Raw genomic sequence first — 15228 nt, 5'->3', positions numbered from 1 at the left:
GTGACTCCGAACGTGCCGCAGCAGAAGTCACATGACCGCTGGCTAATTCTTGTTTTCCCTCTGGCTGGAAATGTCTGATGTCCTCTGCTTTTTTCTTTGACTTCTCACCACCAGCAGCTAAACGCTAGCGGCTTACACAGAAACGGGGACGTTTTTTTTTTCTTCCGCCTCTGGTCGTTAGTCTAGTTACGTAGAGAGCTAAAAGATGAGCAACGAGCCACCGTCGTAGCTAGCTATCTCTGTATACGCCGACAGCAGCAGCAGCAGCGGCGGCAGCATCCGCCTTTTTTTCGGGACTAGAAACAGAAACTAAAGCCTCGTTAAAACTGTTTGTTAGCATTAGCTTAGCTTCTGTTTCTCTCTCTATCTCTATTGTCCTAACGTTCACGTCAAGCTGTAGGTGACGTTAGCCGCCGCTGACATGTCGAAGTACACCAGCTTCCCAGAACCCACGGAGGACCAGAACCCTTTCCAGGTGGGTGACAGGAAGTCCGTGGAGCTGCTGATGGATGGCGGCTCTCTGCTGTTGCTCATGTGACGCGCTGGCTTCTGTCTGGGCCCCATCTGTCCTCCTTAATCACTTGCTCATATACGCGCATAGAAAGCGCCCCAAAAACCGCGTAAAGGGACGTGGCAAGCAGTCAGAAGAGGATCCATAAATATGACATGTGTTGTTTTTTTTTTGTTTTTTTTAGGATCCTGCTGTGACTCAGCATAGCAGCAACACAGAATATGCAACACTGGACCTTTACAACCCGTTTGATAAACCAGCTGGGGTGAGCAGCATCCATGTGTCTGTATGATGGGTATAAAAGAAATATAATATTGGATCTTAATTGATTTCTAGGCTTGTATATAGAGAGTGTCTGCCAGAGGATGTTGTATTTTCAGATTTCTTTCTCTAGCCCGTGGAAATTAAAAGCTGTCATCATCCATCTGTTCCTCTATACGCCCATTTATCCATTCATCTGTCCTTTAGTCCATCAGCCCAGCTGGAGATTTGTTTTTCCATCCGTCCATGCGTTATTGCTTCTTGTTTATTACATTTAGCAGGTTCCATGTTTTATTTTTTTTATTTTTTTATTTTTTTTAAGCCACAACATATAGTATAAATATTTGGCATCATTTTATGTCTCATCATTGGTCTAAAAAATACTTGAAATGTTTGATATGAGACGATGTATAGGAAGCCGACCAACTTACACAGTTCTGTTTAAGACGTGTCGCAAAATGTTGCCCGAGTACTGATAGCTTTATCCAATTAAATAAATTGGAATACTATTAAAACATTTTTTTTAGTAACTCTAAGTGGAAACACATTATATGGATTTATATCACTCAAGAGTAACATTTTCAACCATTCATTTCTGTTAATTATGAGGAATTCCCACTTTAATCTAATGGCATTTAAGTAAATAGCGGAGTACAATATTACATCATACCAATAAAGAAACATTTCTCATACAGATATTTGAACTTTCTATGTTTAATAGCTGCTTATAGGTTTCTATTTTTAAAAAAAAATAGTTTTACTGACCAATGAGCTTCTTCAGAATGCACATTCTAATTTTCTTGCGAAGCACCTGTATGTTTTGCAACGTACAATAGCTTTGCTGAGTTGGAGAAGCAAGAAGAAAACAAGATTGGTTTAAAACATTTACACAAAACTCCACAAAGAGGCAGAAGCAGCTGCGTCAATCATTTTGCACAGCAAAGTGCTTATAAATGTAATTATGCAGATCTCTCTGATGTCTATCCATGGATTGTTTTGGTGCCAACAAGCATCGAAGTGCAATACTGTTCCAATTAAATATCTGTAATATCCTAAATGGATATTACAGATATTCCAGACTTAAACAATGTCCATAATTTAGGTAATTATGGACATTGTTTAAGTCTTGTAGTTCATATTGAGCATTATTTACGCTGCTATGAAATCATAGGCCTTTCAAAAGCTTAGTAAGTTACATTTTATTTTTAATTTACATCTGTCAGTGAAATCTAATTTAATTTTACTATTATTAATCTTTCTGACGCATGTATTTTTTCCCCCACCCCCACTAAACGTGTTCTAGCCTCCACCACCATATGAAGCCTCATCTCCGCCTGCGCCTGTGCAGACGCCACCCAGCAGCAGCACCACACCCACTGAGCCTCGCAACTATGGTTCCTATACCGCCCAGGTATTCATGCTGCAGTGTTTATTTATTTTTATTTATTTATTTTCAGCGGAGGCTGTGTGCCCAAAAATACATAAATCTTTTAAGTGGCCTGCAAAAATGTTCATATTCATTGATCTTTTTCAACATATTTTTCATAGAACTTTATCTGACCAACAGAAAGTAGTGATTAAGTTTTAAAAAGATGAAATCTGTACATGATAAAAAAAAAAAAGCTTTTAAAATGGGTGAAAAGTTTGCCATGCATTAGTATTCATTGTTAGTAATTAGAGTTGCCCGGTGTGTGATTCAATCTCAGTATAAATCCGGCTGCTCTGTGAAGGCCTCAGAGGTTGGTGAGAGAACATTAAGAGAAGTAAAAAGCATCACAAAGGCCAAGAAACACGGCAGACACAGAACTAAAAAAAAGTAACATTTTCTTAAAATTTGTGTATTTGTCCTTAATTTGAGCAGGTAAAAAAGATAATTTGTCAACGGAATTAGTCTTTTTTACCCATAAAATAAAATAATTAGTTATAATGCACTTGAAATAAGTTGATGGAGATGAGTTCTTCCTATTTTAAGTGCCAAACTCTCATTCCATTGGCAGATTATCTTATTTACCTGCTCAAATAAAGTACAAATACACTAATTTCAAGAAAACTTTAACATATTTTGAGTTTAGTTTAGTCTGTTTTCGCAGTGCAGGTCAGGGATGACGTTGTGGAGAAGTTTGAAGCAGCGTTAGCGCCTAAACACAAATCTACCGAGATCTGTCTGTTCACCTGAGCTGAGAGGAGAATTAATCAGAGAAGCAGCCTGGAGGTGCTAGCTATCTCTGGAGAACCTGCAGAGATCCACAGCTCTGTTAAGGGAATCAGCCTTACGAGTTTTAAGGAAGCCATATTAAGTCTATTTGCAGTTTTCCTCAAGACATGTAAGCCATTTCTCTTGCTTAATTCGACGTTTGCGTCTGTTGATAAAATGTGAGGGTTAATTGAACAGGTAGGAATTCTTCCCCCAAAGCACATTTATGTAACCCCTTTTATTGTTGAGCTATAAAAACGCCCCCCGCCCCCATTTTTTTTATGAAAGCTGACCCTGCCGTCTCTGTGTATAAGCCTGCAGTGAACGCCACAACCGCAGAGCTCCTCAGGAAGCAGGAGGAGCTGGAGAGGAAAGCCCAGGAGTTGGAGAGGAGAGAACGGGAGCTGCAGTCGCACAGCCTTGGATCTGGAGCCAGTAAGACGCGCCGAAGACGAACTGTTCTAGTTTCTGTTCCACCGTAACGTTTTATTTTTTTACAGATAATCCCCTCTGAGAGGTTTCTTTTGGAATAGGTCTATTGAATAAATACAAAAAGGTGTTCCTTTCATTGGGCTTTTACCTGCTTCTGTTCTCCTCTTCAGCCCGTCAGAATAATTGGCCGCCGCTGCCTTCGTTCTGTCCCGTGGGGCCCTGCTTCTACCAAGACATCAATGTGGAGATCAGCCAGCGCTTCCAGCGAACTGTCACCATCATGTACTACTTCTGGATGTGTGAGTTTATCTTACGGAAAAATGGTCGTCGTTGTCTTGAAATTCAGTGACATTTGTGGGTTGGACTTTAAAATCTGCGCCGGATAGATGTAAGATTCCCGAGCGGAGGGAAGCGACGAACAAACCCAAGAGAAATCGTTGTACAAACGCGGTTCTGGTCAGACGTTTACCTAAACTCCCAGCAGATATAACCGCCATACTATTTATTTAATGATTTATTTGAACTGTTTGGTTTTTGTGTTGGAATGGTGATGCAACGTAAAACTTTGAATATAAAAAAAAAATTAGATGTACAGATTTGAACTTGATTGGGAGTTTTCAATTATTTTTACTTACAGACTCAAATATTTAAATACAATCCCCACTTGTAATTGGATAAACATTTGTTTGCAATATTCAAATGGCAAAGGGCTGTTTTCAGTGTGATAGCCGTTATCTAATATATCACAGGTGCTGTGAGCTTGCATTTTTCACGCTAATGTAATATTTATAAAGTTGGACAAAGTCTCAAGGCTGCAGATGCTCACACCGGACACAAATGTCATTTACCAAAATGCTGAAGGTCACAGAGGGATGAAAGCACAGAAGAAAATACAGTAGGCAGGTTTCGCAACTAAAACCGTCGTCGCAAAATCGCTTGCAGTGATCGAAGCTCGTGGGTTCTGTGGAAGCACCTTCCACCATCTGGGTGGCACAGATATGAAGACTCCTTCCCCCTCAGTTTGGAGTCTGAGACGAGGGACAGCCAGTGAGCATTGACCAGCTGAGCTTGGGGACCCACTGGGAGCATCCAAGTGAAGAAAATGAGACGGATCCCAGGATCCTGCCCATGCACAGCTCCATATGTAGTAAAGAGCATTTGCAAAGTCATTTTTTAAATAAAACGCAGCACTTGTTTAAAAATCCTATTTCAAAGATCATCATAGAAATATTATGGATCAACACTTCTTCTTTTTTTTTTTTACCAAGTTTAAACAAAATGTTTAATACCAATGCTATCTTTAGTCCTCCACATAAATAACAAATAAAGATTTTTTTTCTTTCTCATTCCATAATGAAACATTATTTTCAACACATAATAATAATATATGAAATATTTGATCTCAAAGATTCACAGAACATTGTAAACTGTCTTTATATCGTGGATAAAATAAGAAATTTCTTTATTGTCCCACAATGGGGAAACTGGGCGTGACACTGGCAAAGACGAAGTTTATAATAATGGAAAAAAAAACAATCTAATATAAGGTTAGTTCTAAAGCAGCAGAGGAAAATAACAAGATAAAACATTTTGAGGGGGTTTTTATACAAGGGAATAAAAGATACAATGCCTGAACAGAAATCTCATCGGATCAGTACGGGATTTAAAAACTGCATTTTAAATGTAAGTAAATTACACACTAAAATTGCTTCAGGTACACATTTAGTTTTAAATGGAATTACACTTTAAAATTGACTTCAAAACGACACAATCTGGCCATATTGTATTATGCTGTTTGCATCAACATAGGCCATGCTCTCAGGAGGGTTTAAAAGTAAAAAATGTTATTCGGATCAACCACAGTCCAGACACACTGGTTTTGTTTCTGAGTGCAAAAGGTGGGATTCAGAGTTTATCATCATACCTGTTGTTTTATTAATCGTCTCATGTATTTATTTTTATTTTTTTTCTCTTCTTACCAACATGCAGTCTGCGCGTTCACCCTTCTCTTCAACCTGTTCTCTTCCCTGGCCATGTTCTGTGCGGACACCACCAACGGTTCTGGTTTTGGCCTCGCCATCCTCTGGGCCCTCCTCTTCACTCCCTGCTCCTTCGTCTGCTGGTATCGACCCGCGTACAAAGCCTTCAGGTGATCGCAGCATGTGCAGAGGAAAACTGCTGAATATAAAACACTTCACGTGGTCGTTTGTTTAAGTAACTATGTTTTTTTTTTTGTTTTTTGTTTTTTGCAGGAGTGACAGCTCCTTCAACTTCTTTATCTTCTTCTTCATCTTCTTTGCTCAAGTCTGCGTTTTTGTCATCATGACCATTGGAATCCCCGGATCAGGATTCAGGTATAGCTTAGTAGTCAGTAGTTTTGTTTTTTAGTTTTATGCTTAATTATGTTTGATTTGCATCACTAACTAACACCCTTACAGTCTATCGTTTACACTGACAGATCCATGATAGGATCTCCTATTGTTGTGCTGCTGTTGTATTTTACGTAAAAGGCTACATACCATTTCCAGTTGTTATCTTGTAGGAACAGCGTAGTTGTCTCGTTTTCTCACAATAACAAAAGGTTGTTTTTTTTTGTGATCAGATAATTACTTTAGGGGAATAAGGTACATTTTTGAGTTTATAAGGTAATCGTGGTTGAAAATTCTGTGATTTTGGTCTTCTGTTAAGTTTAATCGTTCAGTTTCTTTGTGTTATCTGCTGGTTGATCCTTGTTCACCCACCTAGAGAGCTGTGTGACTACACAACTAGATGGGCTAGGATGGTGCATTCAAAAAGTAAATTCCAGTCTGTTTTATTCATAGAGCACATTTCATACATGAGTCCCAATGTCGATGTTCTTTAAAAATAAATAAAAAACAACAACATAGAAAATCAAGCAAATGTAAAGCAAGTTTATAGAGATTTAAACCAACATACACAAGTAAGGTCACATAAAATCAAGCTTTTGTTAAGAGCTTCACAAAACGAGTTTGCGAGACACTTATTACTGATCAGAGGTCTTTTGTGGAGCATTTCAGAAAACAGGACCAGCGATTATTTAAAGAATTAAGAGCTGATGTGGGGATGATTTTGCGTAAAATAAGATCTATACTTTAAGACCTTAAGGGCCTGTCTGGAATATATTTACTGAGCATCTCAGAAATATGGTAAGTGATCAGGTCATTTAAATCTTTAAAACAACAACAGTATGTTCTTTTTTAAAATCAGAATCAGACATACTTTAATAACCCCAGAGGGAAATTACTTAAATCGATTCTTTAACTGTAAGACAGTGAAGAGATTTTTAGACTGGAGGGATGTGCTCAAACTTTTTTTTAGTTTTGGTCAAAAGCCCCGCAGCTTATTTAGGGAATGTTTTTAGTTTCCAGCAAAGAGAAACTCTCAGGAATCTGAATTTTCTAGAAGAAAAAAAAAGGTGTGAATCATTTTTTTTGTCAGGAAGGAGGTGATATGTTGACATTTTTAATGCAGTCTGTGTTGTGTCTGATAACTAAGATCACATTTGGAGAATTGAGAACCCATCCCATAGCATCCCATAGGTTTCCGCCATGCTTACAAGGTATGACCAACAGCAGCTTCAATAATGGATTAAAAAATGGTAATTCAGGGGTGTGCACCGATGGCGCAGAGGTAGTGAGCACGACCCTTCAGTCCTGGGCGCGGCTGACCCTGGTTCGATTCAGGCCTGAGGTCCTTTGCCACATCTGGAAAACCAGCATTTGATCTAAATGAAACAATCAAGTTTTCTTACAAGTGTAATGGTGTTTGCGGAAACGTCTATATAGCAGTGTGTCATCAGCATAATAATAAAGCATGTGTTTCTATTCCTAGTGAAAAGGGGAAGCATATGAAAATTAAACAGAAGAGGACATTGACTTTCTGAAATGTAAAGTTACATGGACTGAATATATATACTGCAAAAACTGAACTAAAAATAAGTACAATTTTCTTAAAATTAGTGTATCGGTCCTTGATTTGACCAGGTAAATAAGATGATCTGTCACTGGAATAAGATTTTTGCACTTAAAATAGGAACAGCTCATCTCCATCGTCTTATTTCAAGTGCAGGATGTCTAATTATCTTATTTTAGGGGTCAAAATACTCATTCCATTGGCAGATAATATCATTTACCTGCTCAAATCCGGGACAAAAACCCAAATTTTAAGAACATTTTACTTATTTTAAGGTCTGTTTTTGCAGTGTACATCACTTTTCTAGTCATAACGACCACTCAAAGCACTTAACACTAGAGCCACATTCACCCAGTCACACTCGGTAACATAGAAATTCATACACAAGTACCTTGATTGGTTGGCGTTGGGTTTGAGTGCCTGGCTCAGAAATCGACATGTGGCAGGAGGAAAATGGAATCAATCAAGACCACAACTTGGGGATTGCAAGCCATTTTACTCTTTAAGCTACTGTCCCCTAAGTGCTACTGGTTAGTGAAGAAGACCAGCAAGTGAGAACAGTACCATCTAGACCTAGATGACAGCAAAGGACAATGTGCGGCCGTATCCAAAGCTGAACTGGGTCACGTAGAACAAGACTAGACTTCTTTTTGACAATTAAGGCAAGTTTTCATGTAATTTACGCCGCTGATCAGGTCTCTTTATGGGAAAGGGCCATTTATAAACAACACTTTTCCTACTAAATTAGCAGTTGATAATCTGATTCTTGCCTTTCATTAATTTCAGGGCAATTGTATTTTATATCAGGCAAGCAAAAAGCACATCTGTCATGTGAGGCTGCAGCAGCTGGATATGTCATTATTTACTGTTGTGCTTCTCTTGCTCTGTTCATTTTTTTCCCCCTGTATTTTTACTGCAACCTATTTTTTCTCTTCAGCGGCTGGATTGTGAGCTTGGCCCTTCTGAGTAAAAGCACCGGCGCTGGTGTGATCATGATTTTGAACGCAATCCTCTTCACTGCCCAGACCGCCATGGGGGTGTTCCTGTTGAAGAAGGTCAGAAGCTTTTCTATTTGTGGGGCTAATCTAAAGTTAGAAGCCCACATTAAGGCTGCATTTTGACAGAGTGTTAGTCATGCTGCGCGCGCTTTTTATAGATCCATTAACTTCATTCTCACAGAAGTTTGTATCCTGATTTTAATCTAATTTGGTGTAATGCACTTAAACCTGGTTATTAAGAAATTGTTTACTGCTGACCCACTTACTATTGTTTAGTTTCTTACTTAAATTATGGCTTGATCAGGTTGTATCTTATTCTCTGTACTTTTTGGGAGATGGGATTTTGGAGTTAGCAGTGGCTTTTTTAAGCTGAGAGTGTTTGTGTTTTCAACATTTTCTGCATTGGAAAATGCTAAATTTTCAACTCTCGCCCCGAACAAGGTCTTTTAACAAATTAATGTGCTTCATTTATAGAACTGAAAATAGACTGATAACCCCCCACACCACACAACCATTTTATTTTTACCACACTAGGCACTAACCAGACTCTTTGATTCTATGATAAGTAGCTATAGCCAAGGACAAAATAATCCAAAGCTTTGATTGGCCATTTTTCAACCACACTATGTTTCAATGAGAATTTTAAAGATGTTGAAAAAAGTAAAAAAAGGACTTTCTGTTCATTTGCATTATCTAGTTTGGAGGAAATCAGCCAAGTTGTTATATTTTCTGAAGGTGGTATTGTACTCCATGTTGTTTAAAAAAAAAAAAAAAGATCTGTGATTTCTAAGCTGAAAGAAAATCCACAAATGTGGGCTAAAATATATATTTTATGTAAATTTAGTACTATCGTACGATGAACGTGGCAAATTCAAGCATGTGGAAATTTCTCTATCTCGCCTGATCTCTTTAGATTTTTTTTTAATGGTGTCGCATAATGAAACAGCGGGTTTGAGGTGTTGCCTTAAATTAGGGCTGAGCGATAAGTCGATTTTAATCGATTAATTCAAATTTGCAATGGAGGAACAGGACGAGCCCTACAAAATGACCTCCAGCAGGCCACAAATGTTCACTTGTCTGCGCAAACGATCAGAAACAGTTTTTGAAGTTACACAAATGAAGTCTGTTCTTAGCTCATTGCGTAATACCACGAGCAGCAAACATTTTGTTATATTTCCATTGTTTACAATGGCAGGGCAGCCGTATTGACTAACAACCATGTTTCACAGCTTGTGTTTAGTTGCACTTTGAATTCATGTGAGCTCCCAGACAAAATTCTTGAAATAAAAGCAAGTTTTTAAAAATAATTTCTTAAATGTTATATTAACTGAAAAGGAGGAGAAAAAAGTAAATTAATCTGATTTCGTATAAAGAAAATCCGAGATTTAATGTTTATATCGCCCAGCCCTACCCTTAAATTACAACCAGATCTGTGCCTCTATTTAAGTTGCATATTGTCAATTAAGGCATCAGAAGATTAGAAAAGCTAACATCATCTGGGACTTCTGAAATAGTTTAAAGGCCGTAAACTTGGCTTACGTACAGAAAATGCTCGCCACGCTTTGTCCTGTCAGCCGACCCCACGCTGTAAATTCAGCAGATAGCACGCAGCCCCTAAGAAAACCCCACATATCAGGTTCTAGGTATCGTCTTCATCCTCATTGTGTTGATAATATGACGATGAATTGCTGCACGTATCAGGTGTCGATGTACTCTCCTCTTTCTGCTTCAGATCCACAGCATGTACAGGCAAACCGATGCCAGCTTCCAGAAGGCTCAGGCTGAGTTCGCCTCCGGAGTCATGTCCAATCAGGCCGTACGCCAAGCAGCTGCCAACGCTGCCCAGGGGGCCTTCACTGCACCTCGATAGGAGAACCGGATGGGGATGGGGGGGTAGGCACTTTTGGATTGATCAACAATCACTTCTGGGGAGGGCAGGTGTGCAGAAATACCCTCTAGAAAGCTGAACTTCAGGAGTCATGCATGAGTTTTCTGATTTTTGAAAGTGTACAGGACGAGCTACCCACATTGCCAAACAGAATTAACCAAAACGTAAAAGTTGAAACGGTGTAAAATATAAAAAACAATGATGTCAAAGTGTCAGTGGATGAAAGAACAAATGCTGTCTGCCCAGGCTGTGTACCCAGCTTGTTTAAATAACTATATTTATGTTTGCAGGAAGCAATGTTGCCACTTTTACATTTATATCCACAACTGAGCGGCTCATCCTAAGGCAGGGTTCTTGTTTTGCTTGAGTGTTTAAAAAACAAAAACAAATGATTTTGTTGTTGTTACATTAAGAGTACAAATTAACTGTTTTTGCCAAATCTCATACTGTAAGGAATAAGTGTTGTTTTGTTTTCCAGTATCTGTGACTGTTCTGTTGAAGCCTAATGTGATCAAGATTATAGCACACAACTGTTTTGGTTTTAATTAAAACATATTGCCATGCTTTCACAGTCTACTGCCGCCGTCACTGCTTCATTTCAGTTACAAAACTCAATTATCTTTTTTTTAAGATACTCAATATTTTTTAAATCAAAAAGATTCTGTTATGTTTGGTCGGTCTGGCTCTTTGCCCAGGGTGCCTCTGTGTCAGGGGATGGCATGAACCACTGGATAATAAGTAGGGAGCAGCAGGGATTCTGCAGGGTCTTAAAAGTCATATAAATGCATTTATTGCTTCTTTCATAGTTATTTGTTTTTTACATTTTTTTAACTTATATTTTTCTGGGAACTCGAAGGTGAAAAAGATCACTATATCTTTTAAGTAAGTTGTCAGCGACCAAAGTAATTTTTTGTAATTACTGTAGGTCTGAAACTTTAATAGTAAAGGTCTTTAAAAAAAAAAAAAAAACTCGTAGAAATTCTAATTAAAATAACCAAAACCTACAGAAACCCTGGAAAGGGTGTCCCCTTGTGTTGTGAACAGCATAAGCATTGTAAGCCAAACATGAAGCATTTAGACTGGTAAAACAAGTTAGATATTAAGAAATATTTCCCTTTTATAGTGCCTCAGAAGGTTAATTTGTCTCTGTGTTTAACCCATCCCTTAGGGCAGGGGTTCCTAAACTTTTCAGCCTGTGACCCCCAAAATAACAATGCCACAGAAGGGTGACCCCCTTTTGACGTGTTTTTTTTTTTTTTTTTTTTTTTCCCTCGTTCAGGGGTAAATTATGAGAATAAAGTTATATTTTGAGAAAGTATTTTTATATGAACTCTCACAAAAAAAGTGCAGCCTTCCTCTGGCTTTAAAGTGAGAAATGTTAAGCACTTTGTATATTTTGGTACTGGTTTCACAAAAATACAAAATCTTTTTTGCACATCAGTATCAAATCATCTCAGGAACCCCAAGGGGTGTCTTGTGACCCCCACTTTGAAAACCCTTGCCTCAGGAAGCATGGAGAGCAATCAGCAGTTAAGGGTCTTGCTCAGGAACCCAGAGTGATAAACTGAGTTTTGAACTGCCAACCTGGGGCCTCTCAAAAATGCAAATGCCTAGTTTTCTAACCATTAGGCCACCACTCCCACTCCTGCACCTAACAGATTTTTAAAATACATTTTCAGACTTTTTAAAGTCCCTGGGTGAAAACAAGCAGAGCACTCACATTTGTGGCATCAGTAGTACCAAGACAAGTGTGGAGAACACAATATATAGACAGGTCCAACCCGGATTGAATTATTCTAATCTGATTACAGATTGTATTTGTATTAGGAATTTATGGGGAAAAAAGCAGGTTACATTTCACTCTGTTATACAGTACTTGGAAAACACATGTATCCCCTTACAGATGTATTTACTGTTTCCTCTTTTGTCACATCAAATGTTTGAGATCAAAGAATTTTCCATATCCAAGAAAACCTAAGTAAATGCAAAAAGCAGTTTTCAAATGACTATTAGGAAAAAGAGCAAACCAAATCAGCCTAGAAATCACTTAAAGGAGGAATAAGTAATATATTCTGCCGTTTCCTCAATGGTCCGTTGCTGCTGTGAAACCCCACTGAATGTTTATTTACACAGGATAGGTATATGATGTACTCTGTTCTATTTCTGGGGTCCGTTCTTCGTACGTCGCTAACTCAGTTAGCAGGATTTTATTGTTGACGATTTGGCATGATCTTGGATCATTTGGTTCTTCGAAAGACATCCTGCACTTGTTGTCATAGCAACATGTGCGCCAGCTTGAGCCTGCTCGAGAGCAGGCTTATTTCATGTAAACAAGATTAGATCACGGCTGTATAAGCGGAGGAGATAGGAAGTCTGTCGTAGCCATGTCCATTTTTACGACTGCAACCTGTTGCGGAAGGTGCAAGAATAATTTGCAGAGTTTTTCGAATTAATCGCGTATTGCGCAATAGACATGATCCTTTAGCGCAGCGCGACAGTCATAATACAGACAGTGTAATTGTAGAGAGATTTTCTTGGTGGCTGTTATAAACAGACAAACACATCATTTAACAGTGGCTTTTAAAGAGGAAAAAGTGATGTTGGAGCCATAAATCTAAAATATTTAAGTTATTTGTATGCTTTTTAGTTTTATCCTATTCAGTAAGAAGATTTGTTCGGGACATTTTATTGTGAAGTTTAGTTTTACTTTGAAAGGCTTGCTTCCTGTCGAGCCGTATATTGTATTAGAAAAAAACTTTGGATGGATTATCTAGCCACGGAGCAATACGGGTTTCCGTGTAAACTGTGGATGTCTTGGAAAAGGAAGATTTTCATTTTTTATGGATAAAGATTTTTTTTGTTAAAATTCCCAGTTTGCACGTGTCCTTTACTTCCCGTGTCTAAGGAATGACACTGAAATTTGGATCTCTTGACATAACAAGTGCCTTTTTAAAATAAAGTATAATATTAAAAGCTACCATTTTGTAGAATATTCTTGTATTTCACTTTTACTTGTCCCCATGTTCTAGTGGGTCCCGTGGAGGCTCTGACATAAAAGAACAAAGTAAATATGAGATTATTAAAATGCTAAAATTAATACTGTAGAAAGTGATAGAAACATCTACCATGGACAGTATTTACGCATTAATTTATCTGCTGCTTTTTGCCAGCCCTCTCTCCTGGCTTTAACAGATTTTTAGGTGTTTTAATTAATGACTCAAATTCGGCATAACCTTCCATTAAAAGCTCTTGTTCTGCTTGGGAGAAAAACTGTGGGCGTTCTTTGTTCATGCTGAACAGCCAATAGCAGCGCTGCTGATCATTGTTTCTACTATCGATACATTTCCCCTTTTAAACAAACGCATGAACGCGCAGTTGTCTCAGATAACTCAATCCAGCCATACTAATCATAAACAACAGGTGTGTTTGAAGAACCCAGTTAGCCGGATCATGGTTAGCCGGATGAAATCATCTTGGATGTCTCATTTGATCTTGGATGTTTTAAGCAACGTACGAAGAACGGACCCCTGGTCTGCTTCTCTCACTGGCTTCCATGTTTGCAGGCTGCTGCTCTTTTGCCAAGATAAAATACCACATGTATTTTTGTTTTGTGAACCCTGGAAACTTTCATATTATTGGCTCAGGAACCAGGAGATAAAGACAGACTACAAGTAATTCTGTACGGTACCTCTAGGCTTGAAAGGAGAAAAAACTTGACTAAGACATTGTTGATAAAGAGGACCGATTGTTTTTGTTACTTCCATCCCAAGAGAGAATGATTTTGGTTAATTTTATGGTAAATTTCTTACTTATTGCTCTTTTAAGTAGTACCTTTTGGGCAACACGAAGTAGAACTAAATATTTCCAAAAGCAACTTGTTAACCTGACTCTTGCCAGATGGATTTCGTTCCGCAGAGCTTAACACGTGCTGACGCCACGTGGAGCTGGGCGGACCTACATTCTTCTGGCGAGAGTCAGGTTAACATGTTGCGCCCTGACCTAAAGACTTTCTAAAAAAACAAATGAGAAGCAAAGATGTTGACATCTATCAATCTGGAAAGGCTCAAAACGTCACTTCTAACACTTTGGTACTCCAACAGCTCACAGAGTGGACTATTAGAGAACACAACAAAGGAACATTGGTGAACCGTCCAGATAGTAAATCTTATCCATGAGCGGCTACTTTTGAGTCATCAGGAAATGGGCAAGTAGCTGTAACAGAACCATGAATCTCTACCACATAATTCTGACAGAGACTGTCCAACCATTGGGTAGCCATGCTAACAAGTCAATCTCCGAATCACTGAAAAAAAAAACTAAACTAAATGAAGGTTTGTACCCAGGGGTACCAACCATGGGGGGGGGGGGGGGGGGGGGGGCACCTTATTATTTACTTGAAATTGTTGAAAGACCATGCATTATTCGTTTTGTGAAGACTGATGTCACAATAATAATAAATGTTAAATAAATCAAGATTTTTTTGATTTCAACATTTTAAAATGAGATATTTGAATATTGCTCACTGCTCATATGCCTACATGTAGTTGTGTAAGTTAGTAAATTGTAAATTACATTACAGAAATCCCCTTGATTGTGTCTGATGTTTTTGACCGGAGGACAGCACGGGTAAGGGTTCGGGGGCTTTGCGGTATAGTGCCCAGGGGCACCAGATTGTCTTAATAGGGGCCTGTGTCATATTCATGCTTAAAGGGATCCACAATTAGTTGTAACAATAGACTTTGAGAAATAGCCATTTTAGATGTAAAAATAATACAGTAAAGAGGTTTAGTTTTTAGAAATTTAAATAAAATATTGTCACAGGAAACAAAAACTCCCCTTTAACGGGAAGGAAAAACCTCCAGCAGAACCAGGCTCAGTATGAACAGTCATCCGCCTCGACCGGTCATTTCACCTCCTGTTATTAGAAGTCTTTAGATGATAATAAATTATTACTTATATTGATCATAAAATGAAATAATTGTATGAATAATGTATTCATTGTTGAATGAGA

At 38.4% G+C, this 15228-nt stretch overlaps 1 protein-coding gene across 1 annotated transcript; it reads left to right on the top strand.

The window, feature by feature from the left end:
• Positions 1-421: 421 nt before the first annotated feature.
• Positions 422-10793, top strand: scamp3 (secretory carrier membrane protein 3). Its single transcript, XM_036145297.1, has 9 exons — positions 422-475; positions 696-776; positions 2076-2183; positions 3281-3401; positions 3569-3697; positions 5388-5547; positions 5651-5752; positions 8269-8386; positions 10062-10793. Exons 1-9 carry the CDS (start codon positions 422-424, stop codon positions 10197-10199), a joined length of 1011 nt encoding a protein of 336 aa, XP_036001190.1. The 3' UTR covers positions 10200-10793.
• Positions 10794-15228: the final 4435 nt, after the last annotated feature.

Source organism: Fundulus heteroclitus, chromosome 13, assembly GCF_011125445.2.
Source record: "Fundulus heteroclitus isolate FHET01 chromosome 13, MU-UCD_Fhet_4.1, whole genome shotgun sequence".
In the NCBI taxonomy this organism is placed as follows: Eukaryota; Metazoa; Chordata; class Actinopteri; order Cyprinodontiformes; family Fundulidae; genus Fundulus; species Fundulus heteroclitus.
The sequence above is the reverse complement of the archived record's forward strand: the minus strand, read 5'-3'. Positions and strand labels throughout refer to the sequence as shown.

What these genes read in the sequence shown, in the direction of transcription:
- scamp3 (XM_036145297.1), top strand. Translation starts at nt 422, where the DNA reads ATGTCGAAGTACACCAGCTTCCCAGAACCCACGGAGGACCAGAACCCT. An exon ending in AGGACCAGAACCCTTTCCAG is followed by an intron (nt 476 to 695) that starts GTGGGTGACAGG and finishes TGTTTTTTTTAG; the next exon opens with GATCCTGCTGTGACTCAGCA. An exon ending in GGGTGTTCCTGTTGAAGAAG is followed by an intron (nt 8,387 to 10,061) that starts GTCAGAAGCTTT and finishes TTTCTGCTTCAG; the next exon opens with ATCCACAGCATGTACAGGCA.